Source organism: Trichosurus vulpecula, chromosome 5 (genome assembly GCF_011100635.1).
Source record: "Trichosurus vulpecula isolate mTriVul1 chromosome 5, mTriVul1.pri, whole genome shotgun sequence".
Classification (NCBI taxonomy): Eukaryota; Metazoa; Chordata; class Mammalia; order Diprotodontia; family Phalangeridae; genus Trichosurus; species Trichosurus vulpecula.
In genome coordinates, this window is record NC_050577.1 from 242,457,021 (window position 1) to 242,483,519 (window position 26,499).

At 38.8% G+C, this 26,499-nt stretch overlaps 1 protein-coding gene across 1 annotated transcript; it reads right to left on the reverse strand.

Annotated features, from left to right (window-relative positions):
• Positions 1-9,261: 9,261 nt before the first annotated feature.
• LOC118852345 (glioma pathogenesis-related protein 1-like) lies at positions 9,262-25,363 on the reverse strand. The gene is made up of 6 exons (XM_036762063.1): positions 25,089-25,363; positions 22,176-22,421; positions 18,573-18,682; positions 14,849-14,934; positions 10,071-10,097; positions 9,262-9,978 (listed from the first exon to the last, which is right to left on the reverse strand). The coding sequence occupies exons 1-6, from the start codon at positions 25,266-25,268 to the stop codon at positions 9,818-9,820; spliced, it is 810 nt and encodes a 269-aa protein (XP_036617958.1). The 5' UTR covers positions 25,269-25,363; the 3' UTR covers positions 9,262-9,817.
• Positions 25,364-26,499: the final 1,136 nt, after the last annotated feature.

A 26,499-nucleotide genomic window follows, 5' to 3' on the forward strand; every position in this document is an offset into this window, starting at 1 on the left:
GGCAAAGGGTCTGCACAATTTTATAGCCCTTTGGGCATAGTTCCAAATTTCTCTCCAGAATGGCAGGAACAGTTCACAACTCCAGCAACAATGCATTAGTATTCTAGTTTTCCTACATCATCTCCAACATTTATCATTTTCTTTTTCTGTTATATTAGCCAATCTGGTAAGCGTGATATGGTACCTCAGAGTTGCTTTAATATGCATTTATCTAATCAATAGTGATATAGAGCATTTTTTCATGTGACTGTAGATAGCTTTAATTTCTTCCTCTGAAAACTGCCTGTCATATCCTTTGACCATTTATCAATTGGAGAATGGCTTGTATTCTTATAAATTTGATGCAGTTCTCTATATATTTGAGAAATGAGGCCTTTTATCAGAAACGCTGTAAAAATTATTTCCCATCTTTTTGCTTTCCTTCTTGGTTGCATTGGTTTTGCTTGTGCAAAAACTTAATATGATCAAAGTCATCCATTTTGCATTTCATAATGTTCTCACTCTCTTGTTTGGTCATAAATTCTTCCCTTCTCTATAATTCTGACAGGTAAACTATACCTTGCCCTCCTAATTTGCTTATAGTTTCACCTTTATGTCTAAATCATGTACCCATTTTGACTTTGTCTTCTTATATGGTGTGAGATATTGGTCTATGCTAGGTTTCTGCCATACTATTTTCCAGTTTTTGCAGCAGTTTTTGTCAAATAGTTCTTATCCCAGAAGATGGAGTCTTTGTTTATCAAACAGTAGATTACTATAGTCATTGACTACTGTACCTAATCTATTCCACTGATCCACCACTCTATTTCTTAGCCAGTACCAAATTGTTTTGGTGATTGCTGTATTATAGTTTTATATCTGGTGCGGCCACCTTCCTTTGCATTTTTTTTTTCACTAATTCCATTAACATTGACCTATTGTTCCTCCAGATGAATTTTGTTATTTTTTTCTAGCCCTATAAAATAATTTGTTGGTAGTTTGATACGTATGGCACTGAATAAGTAAATCAATTTAGGTGGAATTGTCATTTTTATTATGCTTAGCCTACCCATGAGTAACTGATGGTTTTCCAGTTATTTAGATCTGACTTTTATTTGTATGAAAAGTGTTTTGTAATTGCATCCATATGGTTCCTGGGCTTCTTTGGCAGGTAGACTCCCAAATATTTTATAATGTCTACAGTAACTTTAAATGGAATTTCTCTTTCTATTTTTTGCTGTTGGGCTTTGTTAGTAATATATAGAAATGCCGATGATTTATGTGGGTTTATTTTATATCCTGCAACTTTGCTAAAGTTCTTTATTATTTCAAGTAGTTTTTTATTTGATTCTCTAGGATTCTGTAAGTATATCATCATATCATCTGCAAAGAGTGATAACTTAGTTTCTTCTTTGTCTGTTCCAGTTCCTTCAATTTCTTTTTCTTATTGCTAAAGCTAATGTTTCTAGCACCATGTTGAATAACAGTGGTGGTAATGGACATCCTTGTTTCACCCTCAATCTTATTGGAAATGCATCTAGCTTATCCCCATTACATGTAATGCTTCCTGATGGTTTTAGGTAGATGCTACTTGGCTCCATTTGTTCCTGTACTCTAGAATTTTTAATAAGAATGGGTGTTGTATTTTGTCAAAAGCTTTTTCTGTGTCTATTGAGATAATCATATAGTTTCTGTTAGTTTTGTTGTTGATATGATCAATTATGCTGATAGTTTTCCTAATATTGAACCAGCCCTGAAGTCCTGGTATAAATCGTACCTGATCAAAGTGTATTGTTCTTATGATAAGTTGCTGTAATATTTTTGCTAATATTTTATTTAAAATTTTTGCGTCTATATTCTTTAGGGAAATCGGTCTATAATTTTCCTTCTCTGTTTTAACTCTTCCTGGTTTAGGTATTAGTACCATATTTGCATCATAAAAAGAATTTGGTAGGACCCCTTCACCTATTTTCTCAAATACTCTATAAAGGATTAGAATTAATTGTTCTTTAAATGTTTGATAGAATTCACATGTAAATCCATCTGGCCCTGGAGATTTTCCCTAGGGAGTTCATTGATGGCTTGTTCATTTTCTTTTTCTGAGCTGGAGTTAAAATAAGTATTTTACTTCCTCTTCTTTTAATCTGGGCAATTTATATTTTTGTAAATGTTCATCCTTTTCACTAGGATTAGGAGCATACAGCTGGGCAAAATAATGCCTAATTATTGTTTTAATTTCTTCTTCACAGGTGGTGAATTCACCCTTTTCATTTTTGATACTGGTAATTTTTTTTAAAATCAAATTAACCAAAGGTTTATCAATTTTTTTTTCCACAAAACCAGCTCTTAGTTTTTTCTATTAATTTAATAATTTTCTTAATTTCAATTTTATTGATCTGTCCTTTAGTTTTCAGTATTTCTAATTTGGTATTTAATTGGGGATTTTTAATTTGTTTTTCTAGTTTTTTCAGTTGCTTGCCCAATTCATTGATCTCCTCTTTCTCTGGTTTATTCATGTAAGCATTCAGAAACATAAATGTTCCCCTAAGAACCACTTTCACTTCGTCCCATAAGTTTTGTTATGTTATCCACTATTGTCATTCTCATGAATGAAGTTATTGATTGTTTCTATGATTTGTTGTTTCAACCACTCATTCTTTAGGATTAGATTATTTAGTTTCCAATTTTTTAGTCTACTTCCCTGACCTTTTATTGCATATAATTTTTATTGCATCATGATCTGGAAAGGATGCATTTAATGTTTCTGCATTTCTGCACTGAATTATGAAGTTTTTATGCCCTAGAACATGGTCGATTTTTGTGTATGTGCCATGTACTACTGAGAAAATGGTATATTCCTTTCTGTCACCATTCAGTTTTCTCCAGACATCTGCCATATCTAGCTTTTCTAAAATTCTATTCACCTCCTTAACTTCTTGTTTATTTTGAGGTTAGATTTATCAAGTTCAGAGAAGGAGAGGTTGAGGTCCCCCACTAGTATAGTTTTGCTGTCTATTTCTTCCTATAATTTGAATCCTGTACCACTTGGTGCATATATGTTTAGTAATGATATTATTACTTCCTTGTCTGTGGTGCTTTTTAGCAGAATATAGTTTCCTTCCTTATCTCTTTTAATTAGATCTATTTTTTTTTCCTTTTTGGAGGGGGAATGCAGGACAATTGGGGTTAAGTGACTTGCACAAGGTCACACAGCTAGTGTGTTAAGTGTCTGAGGTCAGGTTTGAACTCAGGTCCTCCTGACTCCAGGATCGGTGCTCTACTCACTGTGCCACCTAGCTGCCCCTAATTAGATCTATTTTTACTTTTGCTTTGTCTGAGATTAAGATTGCTACCCCTGCTTTTTTTTTTTTACTTCAGCTGAAGCATAATATATTCTACTATAGCCTTTTACCTTATGTATGTATGTACATATTACTGTATGTAAAGGTATCCCCCTGTTTCAAATGTGTTTCTTGTAAACAACATATTGTGAGATTATGGTCTTTAATCCATTCTTCTATCCCCTTCCATTTTATGGGAGAGTTTATTCCATTCATATTCACAATTATGACTACTATCTATGTCTTTCTCTCCATCCTATTTCCCTGCCATGTTTATGCTTCTATTTCTCCCTTCTCCCTTTCTCTCCTCAAAAGGTTTTGCTTTTGACCACTGCCTCCCTCAATATTCTCTCCCTTCTATCCTCACCCTCCCTTTTCTTTCCCTTTTTCCTTACTACTTCTTCCCTCCCTTCTAACCACCCCTTTTATTTCCCCTTTCCCCTCCTACTGCTTGTAGGGCAAATTAGATTTCTGTACCTAACTGAATGTTATTACATCTTTGAACGAAATCCGATGAGAGTAAATTAAAACAATGCTCATCTCCCTTCCTACTGTAATGTTTTTGTGCCTCTTCATGTGATGTAATTTTCTGCCTCCTCCTTTCCTCTTCTCCCATTATAATCCATTTCCACCCCTTAATTAGATTTTTTTAATCATCACATCAGTTAATTTATACCCACACCATCTGTCTATGTATGTCCATTTTAAATGTCATAATGAAGATAGAATTATCAAGATTTACATGTATCTGATCTTTTAATGTTGAAGCTCCAAGGTCCTGTATGATCCTGACTGTAGATCCTGAGTCGTTTCTTTCTAGCTGCTTGCAGTATTTTCTCCTTGACCTGATAATTCTGGAATTTGGCTACAATATTCCTTTTTCTTCTACTTCTTTAATTTGACTTTTAAAATCCTTCATAAGTTCTTCCTAGAATGCTTTTTGGGGATTGAGGCCAGTTCACTTTCCCTTTTGAGTTTTTAGATGTGGATATAGTGTCAGTGCTGTCTTCTTCTGAATTTGTATTTTGATCTGCTTTTTGCTCATTGTGATTGCCTTTTTCCTGTCTTTTAAAGTGCATCTGTCCCATGCTTCTTGTGCTTAGGATGAGAGTCCTACTTACAGGCTTGTCTGCTGGGGCCTCTGGGTCTGGCAGCTGGAAGTTATATAATACTGTAGCTTACCTGATGCTGAGCTGCAGTTGGCTGGTGTGTGCTGAGACCAGGTAAGGTCTTTCTGTGTTTCCCCTGGGTTACCCTGACCCTCGCGGCATGCAGTGTGGGGAGGGGTGGTCTGGCCATTGGAGGTCTCCTCCCCAGTGGCTGCACTAGAGCATGGTGCATTATACTCAGTTTTGCTGGGTACGTGATTCTTGGTTTTAATCCTATCTCCTCTGACCTCTAGAATATCATATTCCTAGCCCTTTGACCCCTTAATGTAGAAGCTGCTAGATCATGTGTCATGCTGATTGTGTTTCCACAGTACTCAAATTATTTCTTTCTGGCTGCTTGCAATATTTTCTCCTTGACCTGGGTACCCTGGAATTTGGCTACAATATTCCTAGTTTTCCTTTTGGGATCTTTTCAAGAGGTGATGGCTGGATTCTTTCAATTTCTATTTTACCCTTTGGTTCTAGAATATCAGGCAGTTTTCTTTGATAATTTCTTGAAAGATGATGTCTAGGCTCTTTTTTTGATCATGGCTTTCAGGTAGTCCAATAATTTTTAAATTATCTCTCTTGGATCTGTCCTGCCAGGTTTTTCCAATGAGATATTTCACATTGTCTTCCATTTTTTCATTCCTTTGGTTCTTTTTTATAATATATTGGTTTCTCCTAAAGTCACTAGCTTCCACTTGCTCCAATCTAATTTTTAAGGTAGTATTTTCTTCAGTGGTCTTTTGGACCTCCTTTTTCATTTGGCCAATTCTGCCTTTTAAGGCCTTCTTCTCCTCATTGGCTTTTTGGAGTTCTTCTGACATTTGGGTTTATTTTATTTATGTTAATTTATTTTTTAAAGTGTTATTTTCTTTAGTATTTTTTTTGGGATCTCCTTTAGCAAGTTGTTGATTTGTTTTTCATGATTTTCTTGCATCACTCTCATTTCTCTTCCCAATTTTTCCTCTACTTCTCTGACTTGCTTTTCCAAATCCTTTTTGAGCTCTTCCATGGCCTGAGACCAATTCATACTTTTCTTGGAGGCTTTTGATGTAGGCTTTTTGACTTCATTGACTTCTGCCTGTATGTTTTGGTCTTCTTTGTCACCAAAAAATAGATTCTATAGTCTGAGTCCTTTTATGATGCTTGCTTATGATCCCAGCAATTACTTGACCCCTGAGCTTTTTGTCAGGGTATGACTGCCTTCGGAATAGAGAATGCTTTGTCCCAAGCTTCAGGGGTCTTGCACTGCTGTCGTCAGAGCTATTCTACACAGCAAGCTCTGCCACACCAGTGTTTCTCCTCCCCCAAGAACCACCAACCCCAGGACCTCGACCCAGATCCAAGCAGGGTAAAGCAAGAGAAACCTGCCTCTGTACCAGCAAAGTGCTCCCTGTACTCCTGCTCTGATCCACTCCTTAATTCCTCCCACTGGGTGGGTCTGGGGCTGGAAGTAGCCGCAGCTGGAGCTCTGGAAGGAGCCTCAGGAGCTTCCTGCTGCTGCTGCCGCCGCACCACTTCTGCCACACTACCTGCACTGCCCTGGGGTTGTGGCTGGACTGCGTACTTCTCACCCAGATCCAACAGTTTTCCCACTGACCTGCTAAGTTATCTTTGGCTTTTGTGGGTTGAGAAGTCTGGTAACTGCTACAGCTCAGTGAAGTCATGGCCTTAAGGCCTGTTCTACCCAATCTATTCCTGGCCCGGTCATTCCTGGTGTGGAGCATGCTAGTCTGCGCTCTGCTCCCAGTACGTTGAGATAGACCCCTGCAACCATCTAGGCAATCCTGGGCTAGTGACCTGCTTCCCTCTGTTATTTCATGGGTTCTGCAGCTCTAGAATTTGTTCAGAGACATTTTTTACAGTTGTTTGGAGGGATTTGGGGGAGAGCTTACGTGAGTCCCTGTTTTCTAGGTGCCATCTTGGCTCTGTCCCCCTTCCCCCATTCTACTTTTGAAGGAATTGTTTTCTTCAGTAGTTTTTTTTTTCTATTTGGCCAATTCTGTTTTTTAAAGAGTTGTTTTCTTCAGTCAGTTTTTGTGCTTTCTTTTCCAAGCTATTGATGACTCTTGCATGTCTCATTTCTTTTCCCAATTTTTCTTCTACTTCTCTTGATTTTTACAATCCTCTTTGAGCTCTTCCCGAGAGGACTTTTTAGGCTCGAAACCAATTCATATTCCCCTTTGAGGCTTCACATATAGGCATTTTGGCATTGTCCTTTTCTGAGTTTATGTTTGGATCTTTCCTGTCACCATAGTAGCTTTCAATGTTCAGGGCTCTTTTTTTGGTTTGTTTTTTGCTCATTTTTAGAAGTTGAGGTCTGCTCCTGGGGTACATGGGGCACTGACCCAAGCTTCTTACACTGGGGACCAGGGGCCTGGGTCACTGGGTTTCTGTGCTGGAGGCCTCTGGAACTGATGGCTTGCCCACTGCTCTATGGTGTCCCAGGCTTGTCGTGCTTATTGTGCTCTGGGGTCTGGGGCTGGCAGTTTGCCTGATGTGCTGGGGCTGGAGGCCTCACAACTGGCATGCTGTACCACTGGCTGCTGAGCCAGGACCACAGGACTTTGGGTGCTGCAGCGTGCTGTGGCTAAGAGCCTCCCTCTGGCTTGCCCAGACACTACCTGTGCTAGGCTCTACTCCCCTTTTACCAAAGTGAGTCAGACATTTCCTCAAGTCCTTCTAAGTTATCTTGGGCTGAAAAATTGTTTCACTCCATCTTTTTGTGGACTCTCTCACTCCAGAATTTTTTAAAGGCTTGATTTAACATTGTTTCCAAGGGAAACTGGGAAGAGCTCAGGCAACTTCCTGGCTTCTCTCCACTATCTTGGCTTTTCCCCCAGCCCGCATCTTTTCCCTTTCTTTGTCATTTCTTATGGCACATTGGTATTGCATTACATTCAGGAGTATGCTGGAGACAGGTTTGAACTGCTCACAAGAGCTCATCATTTACAACTCAGAAATGAGCAAATGCTACAGATCAGGGCTTGATTAATTTTTTTGGTGATTATCTAGACAAAGTGATAAAGTGTTAGTAATACAGATTAAACTTAAAAGTATGTTGTGGACAGCTTTTTTTTTTCCCTAAAGAGCCAACTTTTACCAGCACACCCCTGACTACATTGTTATATCATAATTTGTTCCACCATTCCCTAATTGGCAGATACCTTCTTCATTTTTAGTTCCTTGTTACTACAAAAGGAAATGCCATAAATATTTTTATACATAGGAGTCTTTTTCTTTTTTCATTGTTCTCATGGGTATACGCCTAGCAATGGCTTAGGGTTTGCCCACTTTGATCACTTTCTGGGCTTGGTTCCAAATTACTTTTCAAATCTAAGCCGCTGTGCCATCAACCCTTCATCAATGTGCTTATTCTCCAGAAGTCCCTACAACATTTGCCATTTTTTTTCTTTTTTGTCAACTTTGCCAGTCTGATGAATGTGAAGTGGAACCTCACCGGTGCTTAAATTTTAATTTCCCTGATTAATGATTTGGAACATTTTTTCATATGGCTATTGATAGTTTGAGCTTTTACCTTTAAAAACTGCCTGGTTGACCATTTATTAATTAGGGAGTGACTCTTAGCGCTTCTTAAACTGTGGGGTCACAGCCCACCGTTTAAGGAATGCTGAATAGGTCGCAAGTAGAAAAAGTTTAAGAAGCCCCAGACTCTCATACATTTGAATCAGCCATATATACATACATAAATACACACATACATATACACATACCACACACTCTTCGTGTTTGCAGGATCTCTCTTTTGCTCACTCACTTTCTACACACACACACACACACACACACACACACACACACGAAAGGAGACTTTTTCAGGGGGGAAGGCAGGGCAATTGGGGTTAAGTGACTTGCCCAAGGTCACAAAGCTAATAAGTGTGTCAAGTGTCTGAGGCTGGATTTGAACTCAAGTCCTCCTGACTTCAGGGCCAGTGCTCTACTCACTGTGCCACCTAGCTTCCCCCGAAAGGACACTCTTTATCAGAGTAGATTCCTGCAAAGGTATTTTCCCAGTTAAATGGTCGTTTCCCTCTAATCATGGCTTCATTGTTTTTGTTTTTGCAAGAATTTTCTTCCTTGCTCCTCTGATTTGTTTATGGATGTGCTCTTTTCTAGCTATGTCTTGTATCCATTTGGAGTTCTTCAACCTTTTCAAATTTTTTTAACAGATGATGAAACAGGCCCAAAGAGGTCAGGCACAATATCAACTAGTAATAAGTAATAGATTTGGGATTCAAACTCAGGTCCTGTGACTCCCAAGTCAAGCATGCCTTCCACTCTACCACACTGTTAGTTCCTCCTGATCAAAACTGTCCGTGTGGTTTCCTAATTGTAAGATACTGTGAATTCCCAGAGAATCAGACATATTTGGATATAAGTGTGAAAACATTTCAAAGGACAGATGGCAAAATGTAGTGGAAAGAATACCTCACTGAAAAGCCAGAAAACAAGATTCTGGTTGCAGCCTAGTTGCTCTGCTTCCAATTCCTTGCAAGACGTTGGAAAGGTAACTGATTTCTGATATTCACTCATTTTTACAGGTGATTTAAGGTTTGCAAAATCACTTTATACTCTGGGTGTTCATTTTCTCAACTGTAAAAAATGAGTGAAACTACCTAGTTTCTAAATCCACAGGTCTAACTTTTTTTTCATTCTTGTACTTCAAATTGACCGTTGTGAAGGATGTGACAAGGTGAGCAACAGACATTTCAAAGAGAAACCAGAGGTCTCAAATACAATACACATTTTGTAAATAAGTCTTAGTGCAAATATATTTATTATCAGTTATTGATATTTCATTATAAAAGGCATGGTAAATAGAATATGTGATTAACAGTAAACATTTATTAAGTGCATATCTTGTGCAAGTGTGGGGGATCCAAAAATAAGTAAAAGACAGTCCCTGCTTTCAAGGAGCTTTACAGTCTTTTGGGATTAATCCCAATGAGAGTGTTCCATTATATGGAACCCATTGCATGAATGTACAAAGGTTTCTGCAGCCAGAAAGTTCATATACTTTTTTTCTTTTGGTTAAGGAAGAGAAGCCTCCCATCAAAACTTTCCCTGGGTTGGACATTTTCTTTCATTTCCCTGAGGTATTAGATTTCTGTTGTGACACCAAGTGGCAGGAATAGTGGTAGGAAAGAAAATAATTTAAAACTCAGTTCAAATTTATATGTAATCAAGTAATACAATTTCTCCCATTTTTAAAACTATTCAGAAATGCATTTTCCTTTCTGAATTATAAATCTTTTGCGATTCAGACATTTTTTAAGGATAATATTATCCCATATTCCCTTTTGATTAAGGTTATTCAGAAATAATTTACCTTGGGTAATAATGCTTTATCAAAATGGCCAATATGACAGACAGTACAATAAAAAATGGCACCAAGATGAGAATAAGAGAAACACTTCGTTCACGTGTGTCTGTCTCCTCCCCATATGGCTTGGGTAGGTCCCATGGGCTTATGTGATGTGGCTTATCTGTGAAAGACATCATTTCTTAGTCACCGTTTCTCATGATATGGTGATATCATTTATTCTTGTTTTATTAAAGCAATATTTGTTGTACGTACCTGTAACTCCATCACGCTTTGGATTTACTGTGGGGGTGAGGGTGGGAGAAGAAATGTAAACAGGTGATTATAATCAGAATGACTGACATTTCCACTAACTCCAGCTAACTCGCTTCATAGATATTCGCCTAATAAACATTGCACATATTTTTCTGTCAATAAAAAGACAGAAGACAAGAAAGAATTGTTGGTGCAGAGATTTGTCTCCTTTGTCCTAGATCTAGAGTATGTAGAATATCCTCATTTTCACCATTTTAGCTAATAGTATGGTATAGCTTGACAGTTATTCTTAACATTTAGAAAAATGTGACATTTCCCAGTGAAAGTTAAGACTACATTAAACCCTTAGAATGGAATGCCTTAAGGATTGCCTAAAATTAGGAAAATGATAGTTTTATGAATAGAACAGAATGGTATAATGAGAAGAGAGCAAGACTTGAAGTCAGAAGAGTACTAGGTTCAAATTCTGCCTCTGAAGCCTATTGATTGTATGACTGAGCAAAGTACTTCTCTGCATTTCAGTCTGCAAAGTGATACCTACATCATGTGGCATCCTGTGTTCATTAGAAAGATCAATGAATAGCTGCAAAGCACAAATTGTCTACATGAATGTTCTGTCATTTCAGTTGTGTTCAGCTCTTTGTGACCCCATTTGGGGTCTTCTTGGCCAAGATACTGGAGTGGTTTATCATTTCCTTCTCCTGCTCATTTTACAGATGAGGAAACTGAGGCAAACAGGATTAAGTGACTTGCCCAGGGTAAGTATCCAAGGCCACATTTGAACTCAGGAGAATGTCTTCCTAACTCCAGGCCTGGTACTTTATCTACTGTACCACTTACTTGTCATGCATAGCTGATATAAATGTTAGCTTTTAAATAGAATTTAATGGCACAACTAGATTGGCGTCTCTAAGCCATAAATGGGTTGGAATTTTTATGGATTTTAAATCAATGTGCAAAACATCATATAAATTGGCTTTTTTATTTGAATAAATTATTGTAAAGCTCAGTATGTGCCAAGCTGGAGACACAAATACAAAAGCCAGACAAGTCTTTGCCCTCAAGAAATTCTGTTTTAATAAGGATACAACACAAAAAGGAGTGGTGGTCAGGGAGTTATATAGGTTTGGCAAATCACAAAGATGTCGAATGGAACAATAGGGCACTCAGTCGACATGCTCTTTCCAGTGACAATGACAATCTTGATTTCATTCCACAGAGAAAGAGGTGAAGAGGACAGGAGGGGAGGAGGAGAAGGACTTTGGAGAGGTGCTGGCCTAGCTGAAAATAGCTGGGGTGAAGATGAGACTGCATGGTGCTTAGGAGTACAGAGCAGAATAATAGCTCCTCCTGACCCTTTGGAATTATAGTGCAAGACTGACGTCAGCTTCATATCCCAAAAGATGAAAGAAAAGCTCCTCACTACCTGCACAATGGTTGATATAAGTCCTGCTACCTCTATACCTCAGGCTACGTCCAAAGAGGAAGTTGGACAAGAACAACCTGGATATTTGGAAAGAAAAGTCTAGTTTCCCCATAATTATATTAAATTATTATCTTTATATCCTTGGCTTACTGCACAAGAGAGGCTGGGTTCTGTTTCTGGACAGTGAATGGCACTCTTGCAGACAACCAACATCCCATTCCTGAGACTCCTTTGTAATCCTTAGCACCCTGCGGGTCACACTGGGGTAATAGAGTTGCGAAAGTTATTCGGTGGCAATAGAAACATGGCTTCCAAAATCTTCTAAAAAGATCGTGTCAGGAAGGAGTTCCTGCTTTTGATTGTGGGATAGGAAAAATGTGAAGATGAATACAAGGAAAAATTTTAAGGGACTGTGGAACGTAGTCTGACAATGAGAGGAAAGAGCTGTAATTTCTTTGGGAAAGCTTCAGAATCATCAGTTATGAGGCAGAAGGGACCTCAGAAGACAGAAACTCCCTATTTTACAGATGAGGAAGTGGCCCTAGAGAGCTTGGGATATACATGCAGTTACAAGAAGAAGCTAATGGTAGAGTCAGCATTAGGGTATGTGGGAGCCTGTGCTGACTGGCGAATGAGAGCTGGTTGTTAAATTTTCAGCGTGAGTATTTGCACCTTGGGAATTGGCAAACGCTAAAAATCAGACATGGTGGATTGTTTTGTGGATCATCTGGACATCAGAAAATGTTAATAATGCAGATTAATTAGGAAAGCTAGTTATTTTATCCAGCCAGCACACCACTGATCACAATCTAGGTCTCCTGACTTCTAGTCTGTGACTCTTTGCATTATACCATACAAGAGCATGATTTCCAGTCACTGCTTCTGAGGCATGCTGCCTCCACTCCAGCCATCATTCTCATCTCTCCTCTCCCAAGCAATCCCTCATCAGAATCTTGTACTCTTCCCTTAGGACACAGGACTCAGAGTTGAGTTTTGTACCCTTGCCTGGAACCAGGCCTTCCGTGTCACTTTGTGACTACTGTTTGAATACCATGGTGGACAACCATCAAATTCTTCCCCAAATAGAATGTGGGTCTGTGACCCTGGGATGCTGGGTTCAAATACTCTTCACATTCCCCCCTCCCCAGTCTTATCCTCATGCCCCCTTTTCAAGTTCCCTTTTTTGTTTTGTCTCTCCTCCCTGCTTCCCATTAGAATGTAAGCTCTTAAGGGCGCAGATTATCTTCTTTGTTCATAATTGTGTATGTGACATTTAGCACACATTAATTGTTTAATAAATGCACTATCCATTCATTTGCCTCTATCTATCTATCTTTCTCTCTATCATCTATCATCTATCTATATCTATCTATTACTGAACTTTAGCTGAACAAACAATTATTAAGCACCTACTGTGCACAATGCCCTGTTTTAGCAAAGGGGGACGTGGGGAGGGGGGCGACATGGTATATCATAAAGAACTCCAGATCTGAATTCAAAGGACCTGGGTTCAAAGCTTGTCTCTTCTACTTCTATTCATGTGACTTTGGGCAAGTCACTTTCCCCCATCTGGGCTTTAGTATTTCTCATCTGTAAAATGAGGAATTGGATTGGTCATTATGCCCCTTCCACTTCTACATTTAGGATGCTATATCCTAAGATATAGAAGGTGAGCCAGCCCTGCTTAGTCCTGTTCCTTCTCTGGTCTGTATGCAGACACTGCTACATTTCAGAGAAATCTAAGACTCTGGCTTCTGGGTCTCTCCTGGTAGCCCGGCACATCTTTAGCCTTATCCTTCTTTTATCTCCTTGCACAAATCCCATCTGGGACTTGGTTCCATCCCCTGTTGTGGCCAAAATCCTATGTCAGAGAATATTTTGGTCTGAGGCCTCTGGCAAGGCCCCTAGTAGAGGAGTTGTCCAGCTGTTGTGCAGGCCTTATCTTTCAGGGTGACTGGGAGGAACAGTGGCTTCAGGGGCTTTGTAGGGAGGGTTCCACCAGCACTGAGCAAGCTGCCAGGTTTCATGGCTCTTGGAAACCCTTACATGAATCTGTACTCCCCTGCTCTGTCTCCTTGTGTAATGAGCTATGAGAGTTGACCCTGTCCCCTCCTACTCCCCAAACCAGGGCTGATGGCTTTCAGAGCTGGCTTCCTCTTCCTCTGTCTTGTCTCCTCTCACAATCAATTCCCATAGACTCCTGGCCATCATTTTATGTAGTCCTGGCCTGGCTTGCAATTTCTCTAATTTTATCATTGTTCCTTCCTGTGCATTTTTAAAGCTTTGCTGGAATGTCTGTGGAAGAGCCAGGCTCCTCAAGGGCTTTATAGGATGCCATTTTAACCAGAAGTATCAAACCATCAGCTCTTATCTATTTATATGTTAGTATTTCAGATATTAACAAGGACAGCAGTTGGGGATTATGTCCAGTTCACTTTCTTCATCTAAAGACATGCACATAACAGCGTTCCTTTATAAAAAAAAAATATCTTGGCCAGGATGCCAGATTGATTAGAAGATTCTGGGACCAAGAATACAGACTTCATTCCCATCTTAACTATTTCTTTTACTCAGATAATTCTCTACCTTGATCACAGACTGACTATAGTCGGAACCTCAGATGACCATTACAGAAATGCAGACTGTAGGTTCAAGAGGAACTACCAGGAAAGAATGTGATGAACTGTGCAAACATCACTGCTAATAAAAAGAAAATAAAAATAAAAGAATGTGCCCTTCTCATACTGTGCTATCATGTGAGAGACAGTATGTTTCCTTGCTTAAGAAGAAATAAGAAAGATGAAAAGAACTTACTATGTACAAGAAACAGACAGCTAACTACATGATGAGTGGAGAAGTGTAGAAAATGAGAAATAGCAAGAAATTGTACAAAGGGAGTTTTAGAATTAAAGCAAAAGAGTTACACTTAATTTTTAAAGCTGATAATTTGTCAGTGATATAATCAGTTTATGGATCCCCTTCCTTCCCTTCCTTCCTCTCTCCCTCCCTCCCCACCTCCCCTCTCCTTCCCTCCCTTCTTTCCTTCCTTCCTATGTCCTTCCTTCCTATGACCTTCCTTCCTATGTCCTTCCTTCCTTCCTTCCTTCCTTCCTTCCTTCCTTCCTTTCTTCCTTCCTTCTTTCCTCCTCTCCCTCCCACCATGATCATTAATCAGTAAGAGTAGTTTTATCTACTAATGGTGTATATATTCATGGCAGAATATGCTACATAAGTTTATGGGTATTTTTTTTTTTATTGCTACCTTTCCTACTATATTTGGGCAACTAGATGGCACAGTGGATAGAGCACTGGGTCTGGAGTCAGAAATATCTGAGGGTGTTGATTGACTTACCACACAGCCTGTCCACACACTTATCCTTTTTGCAGGCACTGCAGGGTTCTCCTTCCTGATAAGGTCGTGTCTGATAATAATTTCCTCTGTGGAGTAGGTGAACAGTGTTCATTAATTAAAACATAAGGGTTCAATAGACTATAAGTCCCTGAGCTAATTCAAAAGGGTGAAAGGCCTGGAGTGTAGAAGGTGGGCCAGGAAGGGATCGGTAGCTCCTGGAAGAATAGAGTATATTCACTTCCAGGACCAGCATCACCAGCTTAGCCAGTCTCAACACTGAACCATCACTGTGGTCCAGGCTCATCTACCTTGTTATGGAAAACTCTTCTTGATCCTGCCTCTTCCACCAAATGAAAATGATGCATGAGATAGGATCATTTGGGCCTACCCTCTTTGCCTCCAAACACAAGGTATTGTCCTAAAATAAGAGTTTGTATTTTTTTTAAAATCAGCTTGCCAGAACTCCTAAGTCTAAATGAATGTTATTCCCTTCCATGTTTTCACCTTGGAACACCATATACTTTTTATTATGCTGCCATGGCTCAAACCAGTTTGGGACCTGCTCTTCTGGAAATATCTTCAGAACAAATTCATGAGTCACAAAAGAAAAGCCAGTGTACGCTCCTAATTATCCATCCAGTAGTTTCACTAGGCAGATACCTAGAGGTCCTTGGGCTTCAAAAATTAGTGGAATTGAAGCAGTTAATTTTAGCTCCTTCCCTCCTCAATGGACCAGATAATTTTTCCTTTTATAGTCCATGTGTATAAGGGAAGGAACATGGACACCAAAGCAGAAGTTCCCTTCTTCCATCCTTTCTCTGACTTACTTAATGGGGAGACAAATCAGAGAGTGAACTTAAATCCAATTCATGCTGCAAGTCATCACCCCATGATGTCATTGGTCCTCTTCAAAAACAAAGGACAAAGAACAACAAAAACCGGGAGAAGGATGCTTGACTGCCACGTGCTAAAGGAGCAGGGTTAAGTGTGGGGCAAAGACACTTCCTAACATCCACAGGAGTGAAGACTGAAAAGAGGATGGTGGGGAAGCATAGAAAGATGATGCCCCCCTTTTTTTTCTGCCATGAAGTTCATCTGATATAAATCAGTACTCAAGGAAGACTTCCTCTCAATAACATCAAAAGCATGGTTGATTACAAGCAGCAAGTGAGAATTAAGTATCATCACTGTCTTGTCAGTCCCTCTAGGGATGGTTTGTTTTGCACAGAAAGAAATCAGAAAAAATTTTATTTTATTCAGATCACTGGGAGTTGGCCCACTTCAGTTTATCAAAGCGACCCAGTTTCTTGAGGTAATGTGATGCAGGAAACAAATGCTGAATTTGGAGTCAGAAGACTTGTGTTTAAAGAGGTTGTGTCACTTAGTATCCTGTGTGGTTTTGAGTGAGCCACAGTATCCTGGACCTCTTTTTTCTGAAGTTTAAAGTAAGTGCAACAGACTAGGTCTCTGTAGCTTCCTTCTATCTCTGTATTTCTAATACTTGAGGGACCCAGTGAAGGTTATGAAGCACAAGACTTTCTAAGTTCAAAATCCATCCCCATGTGGACAGTCTGAGTGTCATGTTTTGTTTTTTTTTGTGAATCCGTATGTAGGGTTAACTTTTCATTTCATTCATCCAGTTAGCATAAGGGAAATGTCTGCCATGTGCCAGGCACTGGGAATACAAGGTTATACAAAGTCCCTGCTCTCAAGGAAGAGAAGGGGTGAAAGGAACAAGCATTTATTAAATACATGTGCCAGGCACTATGTTAAGCACTTTACAATCATTATCTCATTTGATGCTCACAACAGCTCTGGGGAGTAGCTGCTATCATTACTTCCACTTTGTAGATGAGGAAATTGAGACAAAGAAAGGGCATCCAGCCCTTTAAAAGGGTGAAAGATTGCCACCCCTCAGGAGGGCCAGGGAGGATTGGGTCAGACTCAGGAAACAACTTAAGAGAAGTTCCCCCAACAGCTTGAATAACAGAACTAACCACCGAAACAACTATCTAACTGCCCTAAAAGGATGACTGCTTTGCAGGGAACAATATTCATTTATTTTTTTTAATTTTATTTTAATAAGATCTTATTATTTAAATGCTTATACATTTTTTTAAAAAAAATTAACCACATCATATTATATGACAACATTACATATTTTGTCCCTCCCTAGTTGTGAGATTTAATTAAGACTCAGGCCTATAGGTTATGTTTTATCTCTCACTCTGTGTACACCTATGTGTGAAAGACCTATGATTAAATTGGTGTGGATATTCTGATATTCCCATACCAAATGCTCCCTCCAACCTAAATTCATTTATAACTCAGAAAACTACTTGAGTCTCAGAGATGTTAAATGACTCAGTTTCCTAATTTGTAAAAATTGAGAAGGTTGGATCTGATATGCCCTAAGGTCCTTTGAGCTTTAAATCTATGATCCTATGATTCGTCCATGATCTAGTCCTGCAGGGGTGGGGAACCTGCGGGCTCGAGGCCACATGTAGCCCTCTAGGTCCTCAAGCACAGCCCTTTGACTAAATCCAAACTTCGCAGAACGAATCCATTCGAGTCAAAGGGCTGCACTTAAAGACCTAGAGGACCACATGTGGCCGTGAGACCGCATGTTCCCCACCCCTGAATTCTAGTGAATGCGAGATATGATTCATTAGAACCCCTACCTTATTCCAATCAGTATTAATCAATTAGTTTGATATTTTACATAAATCATATAGAGCTAATTATATAAGATAGGATCTTACAGTAGGCCTTTATAATGGGCCTCAAACTTTAATGCAACTCTCACTACTTGTTTACCAGTTATGATGCTCATTTGCACAACAAAGCTATCTCCATCCTGTTTTGCTTAAGCTCCATATTTAAACCCTACATGGGTGTGGTAGGCCCTAATTCTTTGGAAAGCTCCCCAACTTGTTTTTGTACCTCTGGACCACTCTCTCTTGGCCAGCATAATCAGATGACCATCTTATGACCACTTAGTGGTCACAGGTGCTTCACCCAAACCAAGACCTCTCTCTGCAATAGCCCCTTTTTTAGCTGATACATCATTTTTGGCCCTCAAGAGCAAGGTGTATCAATCAATGAGATTCTGTATTTCACCATGCCTCTTTTGCATATTTGGGTATCAAACCCCATAAAAACACAGTCTTGGGGACCATGAGCATCTCAGATGATGAGAAAGATTGTAGGTCTACTTCACTGGAGAGGACCATGGAACCTTTAGAGCTCTGCCTAAGTTTCTTTTATTGTAGGTTGGACAATTTTAAACTCCACATAAGTATGTCAGAGAAAGAATAACCCAGGTTTTTCTTGTGCTTCATAGAACACCCTATAAACTGTACCACATGCCTTCTTTTATTGTAACTTTGAAGAAAAACAGAGTGAATTACAATTAGGCACACACACACACACACACCAACTAAATTATTTTAATGTGATTAGAATTTTGGTCATGAATTCCTAGTTGTTGTTGTTTTGTGTGTGTGTGTGTGTGTGTGTGTGTGTGTGTCTGTGTCTGTGTCTGTGCCTGTGTGTATGTTTTCCCCATACAAAGTGATTCTCTAGTTTTCAGGCAGGGATAGCTTTCCATTCAAGGTCTGCCACTTCTGCTGTCACCATTATTTCTAGACAGATGCATAGATTTCTTCTAACCCAGCTTCAGGGATCAAAATAAATGACTTTCAAACAGATTAACAGAACTTACGCTGGTCCATAGTTACATACAAAAAGTGCTCCACTTCTAATGCGAGTCTCTTTAAGTTCTGGGCAATATTGAACTGCACAGCCAACCTTGTAACTATCTGCCCAAACAACCTGAAAGAAAATAAGGGCTTTGATTGAAAAACTTTATAGCATGGCATATTCCATCATGAAGACATGATCTTGAATCCTGTCTCTGACTACCTACGTGACACTGAATATATCATTTAACTCCTATTTGTCTCATTTTCCTCACCTGTAAAATAGTGATGATAATAATAATGCCACCTAGTTCCCAGGATTGCTGTGCAAAGTGCTTTGCAAACTTTAATCACTATATAAATGGTGGCTATCATTATTATTATGAGTCTAACTGGACCTTCTTAAGGACAGTTTTGTATGCCTGAGTGTTCTCTGGAGCCTGACAACCACATAAGCTCTTTTATGATGAAGTCAAACTACATTTACAGTATTTATTTTACATTTGATATTTTTTGTCCAAAGATCTCAGTGTGCTTTGTCCAAGTTGCTGAAGCAGGCTTCCCATTGTTGGTGGGTATAGAATTGGGTAGGGCAGTATATTTCATGTTTCAGATATAACCCTTTCTTCTTCCTCATATACTCATGACCTTATTCACTTCCCCTCTCCTTTTAAAATTCTAGAATTGTTTTTTTTTTCCATTAGCAGAAGTAAAAGAGGCTAGTAAATAAATGTGAAGAGCTGATGTGGAGAAGAGGCAAGACTGTGACCTCTTTGGCTGTGATGAGGTCTTAGTAATGGAATTTGACCAAAGTGGTACCCTGTATATCTTGAATCCATGTTGCGCCTCCCATCCTCCACTCTCTTAGACCCATCTGTGGTATCTGTGAAGGGAAAATATTAAAAACTTGGGCACTGACCAGCTAGAGAGTAGCACTGATGCCAGTTGATGAGGAGAGAGGAGGGCCTCTGATGCCCTCTCTCCAATTCATCATCCTATACCCCTCCTTTTTGGGGGATCCATCCTAAGAGTTTCTTCTTCCCTCAACATTCCCAGACGTTGTTATTTGAGAAACGTATAGAGGAAGGGGCAACACCATTCCTTAATATACAGTGATTTGCCATGTCTTGTGGGTTCTAGTTCTACCACACTTCTCACATTCATCTCTCTACTCACAGTTAGGTGTCCAGGACTATTGTAGTAGCTTGCTAATTGGTATCCCTGCTTCCAGTCTCTCTGTCTCTGTCTCCTCTTTCTCTTCTCTTTTTCTCTTCTCTCTGTCTCTGCCTGTCTCTGTCTCTTCTCTCTGTCTCTTCTTTTTCTCTTCTGTCTCTTCTCTCTGTCTCTGCCTCTCTATCTCTGTCTCTCTGTCTTTACACAGATCCCAAACTGATATTTCTAAAATCCAGCTCTGATCATATCCATCCCTTACTGGAGAAACGTCTGTGACTTCCTCTTGTTAAGTTTCCTCTATTTGTTATTTAAAACCCTTCCCAATCTGACTTCAGCTGATACGTCCAAACATTTCCTCTTTTTCCCCCACCTCATGCACTCTACATTCCATCAAGTAGCTCATTTGCTGTTGCCCATACATGACATTCCACATCCTGCCTCCATACCTTTGCCTGAGTTGTTCCCTGTTCTAGGAGTGCTCTCTTTTCTCATTTCCACCTCTTAGAATCTCTAGCTCCATTGAAGACTCATCCCAAGTGTTATTACCTACTACAACTACAACTTTCTCTATTTCCTCAGGAAAATACTTTCCTCCACATCTGCACCCCTCACTGTCTCATAAATTGCTCGACATTTTTTTTGACAAATCATTTGAATATATTTTTCTGTTCACATGTAGCCCACCTCCCCCATATAAGCATCTTAAAGGTAGGGACTGGTTTATTTTTGTGTTTATATTCCCAGAACCCAGAACAGGACCTAGAACATAGTAAACATTCAATCAATCTTATGGAATCTAATCAAATTATACTAAACAGTGGACTAGGAATAGAGAATAAGTCTCAGGTGTTCCACTAACTAGCTGTATGACCTTGGACAGATCATACCAACTCTCTGAACTTCCATTTCTTCATCTCTAAAATCAAGGGGCTGGACTAGGTGCCAATCATACAACAGCGTAACTGGAAAAAATAACAAAACAATTGGATATGAATATCAATGAATTATAAAGACCAAGGTGGGCCCTAAAGAAATTATGTAAGGTACATCCCCTTTTTCTTCGCAGAGCTTGGGGTCTATGGTTATGGAATACTGTATATTATAGAATTTTTTATGTGTTGATTAGTTTGCTGACTCTCTCTCTCCTCCTCCTTACAGCTCAAATATTGTATGTATTAAAAAAACAAACAAACAACTCTAAAGGCTTGGCAATCTTCCTTTGGCCCTTCTCTTTAAAACATTAACTTAGATTTATGTCATTGTTTAATGATAACTAACATATAGTACTATCTATATCTAACTACATTTCTATTATTATGATTACTGTATATCTGTTATATTCTATATATCTATATTACTATAGATATACATATATCTATTATTACTATATATCTATATACGTCACTATTGTATTATTACCATTATCTATATACATCATGTGAGGTGAATACAACAGGTATTATTTAACACATTTCAAAGAAAGGTTAAATGATTTGCCCACGGTCATCATCCAATAAATGCTCCTGTTCAATAAACATTAATGGCTCCTGGGAAAACCAGACTCCTTGAAACTTTTGAACATTGACTCCATTTTGTGAACAACCTCCATTTTGTTGTTTTCCTATAAATTACCTGATATGGGAGAATTCCACTCACTTGCCCTCTACCTCTACTCCCCCAACTTGGAAAGTCCCTAAAGCTTTCTTCCAATAAGAAATCTGATCACCTAATCCTATATCCTATTTTGTATCCTGTTTGCTATTTTCTTTTAATGTATAAATATCTGTGCAAAATCTGTCTTCAAGGTCTTTGTCCCTACTGAGGGGCCCTACACCCAGTTTATTATGCATGCTTTGCTAATAAATCTCATAGCTTGGACTTTGTTTCCTTGGTTATTATGAATCTACTCATGACGCTCCCTATTACTTCAAGATTTAAAAACATGTTTCTCTATCTGGTATTTAAAGTGCTTCACAACCAGGCTCCAACCTAGCTTTACAGAATTATCACATATAATTCCCCTTTATGCATCCTATAGTCTAGCCAAACTAGCCTTTTTTGTTGTTCTCTGTATATGACATTCTGTCTCCTCTTTCCTCACTTTTACATAGACCATACCCCATGGATATGATAAATTCTTCCTCACTCCCAACTCTGAGATTCCCTAGTCTCCATCACAACTCATCTCTAGGACCTCCTTCTATAAGATACCTTTCCTGATCCCTGCTAGTCCTTTTGCACCCCACCCTCTAGCTTCTTAATTTTTATTTTTATATACATATCCATGTACATTTTGTCTCCTTGATAGAATGTCGGGTTTTTTGAGGGCAGGGGTGGTTTCTTTACCACCTTTGTATGTCTAGGGCCTAGCATAGTGCCTGTTACACATAGCAGACAACAAATTTTTGTTGATAGATTGTATGGGGTCGTTACAAATCAAATGAGAAAATTACCTGAGTATAATGGCCACACACATGAGTACATTTCAGAGACTGGAAGTTATAGTATTGGACCTCATCATTCCACAACTTGATGGCAGATTTTTCAGAAAATCCCCCAAGTGAGCCTACCCAGAGATTCTCTCCCACGAAAGAAAAGTTACGGTGCAGCCTTCTGGGTTTACTCAGATCAACATTATGTTTAAACTCGCACCTTTTTGCCCATGTTTCAGCAACCTTGGCCAAGCCTGCATCCCAGCTCTATAAAAGAAAAGAGTAATTAGTAAATGATTAGCACAAGAAACCTGTCACTCATAGGTTTGTTGAGGAAATGTAGAATAAGAATTTGGTGGGAAGAACTTGGGTTAATGGGAACATGGGATAGGCCTGCCACACCTTGGGACATGTTCTAAGGGTGGTTTGCAGTGTATGTGGGCACTGTTTTGTTTTTGCTCATGTGGGTTGTATATGCTCATATGAGTCTGTTTAGATAGGGCTTATGGGGAGGCAAGAACAGACTTCTCTAGCATCTCTTCCTCTTACCCTTCTCCAAGGAAAATTTTGATACCTGTCAGGAGGAAAAGCAAGAGGTTGGGGCCAGAGTTTGGCTACTCTGCTTTCCTCAGAGACAAGGAGTATCAGGTTGGATATATGTCTATCTGCTCTCTTAAGTATTATAAGTCTGGGGGAAATAATTTTTAGATTCAAGCTTTATTTCTAATCACTATCCCTTAATAAAGGGGTGCCCACACTGCATATCCAAGACTTGACTTCCTTCCTACCAAATACCAGTTCCACAATGAATACTAATAGCAAATAGCAAATAAACCCATTTATCTAAGTTGACAGCAACACAGAAATCAGGGCAAGTATATACACAAGAATGTACGACCAATATGACCTATTCAATAAGCTCTATTTGTGGGAGTGAAAAAACTCATCACAACCAAGAGAAAAAGTCCCAGATCTCACCCCAGAGGAGAGCTCTCACCCAAAGTTTCTAGTTTAGTAAACTAGAGATAGGGACATGATAGAGACTGACAGCTCCTCTACATGTCAGCTCCTTCCCAGAGTCATTCTCCCTTTAGAGTCATGTAGAAAGGTTGAAATGGTGTGTCTTCTCTATTGACACTGGAAACCAGAAGAGCATCCATCTCTCACCAATTCTACCTATATCTACCACAGGCATGGGACATTGAGTAAACAATCTCCAGCGAGGAGAGAGTCCTCATGCAAATAGCCCTCTTAGCCAAGGATTACATACACAAACATTGTCAAGTAGTTCTCATTGATTATCTCTGATAAGCATCTGATATCCGAGAGGTATAGAAAACTATTAGTAATATATAAGACCAGAAACCAGTCCCCAACAAAAATAAATGGCCAAAGGATATGAATCTACAATTCTCAAAAAAAATTACAATCCATTAACAATCATATGCAAAATGCATCAGGTCACTAATAACAATTGTAAAAAACACAAATAAAAGCAACTTCTCCTCTTAAAGATTGCCAAAGATTAGGAATAAACATTAATGGAAGGGTTGTGGAAAGATGAATGCATTAATGCATTATTAGCGGAGCTATGATTTGGTCCAAACGTTGAGAAAAGCAATGTGGAATTGTGGAAGCAAAAAAAAAAAATGACTAAACATTCATATGCTTTGACTCTGAGATTCCACAGCTAGACATAAAATCCAAGGACGTAAATGATAAATTGAAAGGCCCCCTATGAACCAAAATATCTATAACGGCATTTTCTGTAGTAGGAAAGAACTAGAAAGAAAGTAGATGCCTATTGATTAGGAATGGCTAGATAAATAAATGATGGAATAGTATTGTTGTATAAGAAATAAGGAATCTAAGGATTATAGGGAAGACATGAACTGATACAAAGAGAAATTAGCAGAAACAGGAAAACAATATACACACCATCTTATAACAGTGTAACTGGAAAATATAATTGAATATGAATGTCAATGAATTATAAAGACCAAGGTGAGCCCTAAAGAAAATATATAAGGCATATCCCTCTTTTCTTTGCAGAACTTGGAGTACATGGTTATGGAACAGTGTATAGTATAGAATTTTTATGTGTTTATTAGTTTTGCTGATTCTCTCTTTCTTCTGTCTCTCTCTGTCTCTCCTCTGCCTGTCTCTCTCTGTCTCTCTGTCACTCTGTCTCTCTCTCTCTCTTTGTGTTGTAAGGGATATCTAGAGAAGAGAAGGGGCAGGATGCAGAAAACACTGGGAAATGTAAATGCTGTGAAAAAACATACCAATAAAATTTCATTTTAGAGAAAAAGAAACATTGCAAATGAGCTTTTTTGGGCATATGGAAAAAAGCTGTCAGTATCACAGAACTTGTAGTTTACAACCTAAAGGACAGATAGTACAATAAACAGAAAATATCAAGTCAATTATAGTGAAAAAACTACAAATAGGAAGTTATACAATTTAAATTTAAAAACCCTATGAACAACAACACTGAGAAAAGAGAAGAAAATTCTCAGAGTAATGAAATATTGTTCTTGGAGCCTTGATAGCAGGGGTCATTCTCAGTTGCCACTGTGAGGTTTGTTAGGCAGCTGCAAGAAGACTTGAGATGGAATCCTGCCTCAAACACTTACTAAGTAAATGACCCTGGGCAAGTCACTTAACCTCTATAAGCCTTAATTTCTCTATGTATTAAATGAGGTTAATAATAGTGCCTGCTAATAGCTATGAAGAATACTTTGCAAACTTTAAAATGTTATGTAAATGGTAACTTCCCTCCTCTCCTACCTCCACCCAAGAAGCTCAGTCTTCCAAAATTACCCTCCATATTAGCCATAATGACTTAGTGAAATGTAGTTGCTAGGAATCTACCACAGAACCAAGAACCCACATTCCTTTTGTCCATGCCATGGACTGTGATTGTCTACTTACCATACGCAGCATATTACTGGCTTTGGGGGCCACTTGGGATCGAAAATTGTTATGAAGTTCAACACACTCTTTGATGAAATCTTCATTGTTGATGCTTGGCAGATTATCCATTTTATATGCCCAATTACAGATGGAAAAAACTGATAATATCATTACTCCAAGCCAGGAGTCCATGGCCATCCAACTCCTGTGGGCAATAAACTTTGTGAAAATGAGGCATTAGATCTTTACTGATGTTTGGAGGGTGTGTCTTGTCTTCAGTTGTGAGGCAACAGAAAGCAGCATAGCATCAGCAAGAGGGAAGGCTGAGGAAATTGGTTAGTGGTAACTGAGGTTCCTCATCTGCAAAGTGTAACAGGACATTGTTGGGTTTTTTTTTGGTTTTGTTGTTTTTTTTTTTTTTTTTTTTTACTTTTAACACTAACATTTAAAAAGTTAGAGAAACATAATTTCTGGGTGATAAGTCATTTTATTAGTAATATTAGCATTTTAGTAAAAAAAAGTCAGCGGCACTCTTGAATGCCAAAGACCCTCATGGCAGTGGGCTCAAGATTTATATGGCCTTGGAAAAGTGGATGTTCCAGAGGGTGGCAATCAACTCTGGTTAACAAATGATGAGAGAGAGTCAAAATTACAATGAGGGCCTGAACTTATTCTAATGAGTTTTGATTATGTCATTTATTTCTATATTACCCCCAACCTTGGGCAATCTAATGGAAGAATTTATCCCCACCCAAACCTGAGTAGAACACCAAGAGATTAAATTCCATGTAAAGTTGGGCGGGGTCTGACCAAGATTGAGGAGAGTTCAATCTTATGTTCAGTAATGTCCTTTAAGTGACTAAACTTTGAAAAAAAAAAATTTTAATTTTAAAAAGAGAGACTGAACTTTGAAATGAGGACTATAAAATGGGGACACTCTGGAAGTCGCCAAGTCACTGGTCATTAATAATAATTTCTCTTAACATTTTGTTTTCAGTAGTTCCTTGTAAAGAAAACTTCCATAAAGCAGATAATCTTTTCAGTCATTCTCTGCAGCTTAGTGGCTGAATTTAATAAGGATTACAAGATTTTAAAAAATGGGGCATCATTTCCTCATCTGTAAAATGAGAGGGTTGAACTAGATGGCTTCTAAGGTAAATTTGTGATCCCACAATCCTAGGTCAAACATTGTTTACAGTTTTTGAGCTCTTTCAATAAAACCCTAGAAATGTTCAAATTTTTATCTCCCTCCCCATTGCCACTTCCAGGCCCTCCTTCTACCAACACTAGAGTAACTTTTTTCTCCTTCAAGAGTCATTCAAGCCATATTTATCTCCCAATCAAGATTCTGGGAGTAGTTGTATACCACCTTCAGTATTGTCTTTTTTCCTCAATGTGCTTTGCTCACAGTCTTTCCTCTCCAGCTCAT

Coding starts and splice junctions, on each gene's coding strand:
- LOC118852345 (XM_036762063.1), bottom strand. CDS start 25,268: ATGGCCATGGACTCCTGGCTTGGAGTAATGATATTATCAGTTTTTTCC. Junction 22,422..25,088: donor CCAGTAATATGCTGCGTATG/GTAAGTAGACAA, acceptor TTTCTTTTATAG/AGCTGGGATGCAGGCTTGGC. Junction 10,098..14,848: donor GTGTGTGGACAGGCTGTGTG/GTAAGTCAATCA, acceptor TCACCCCCACAG/TAAATCCAAAGCGTGATGGA.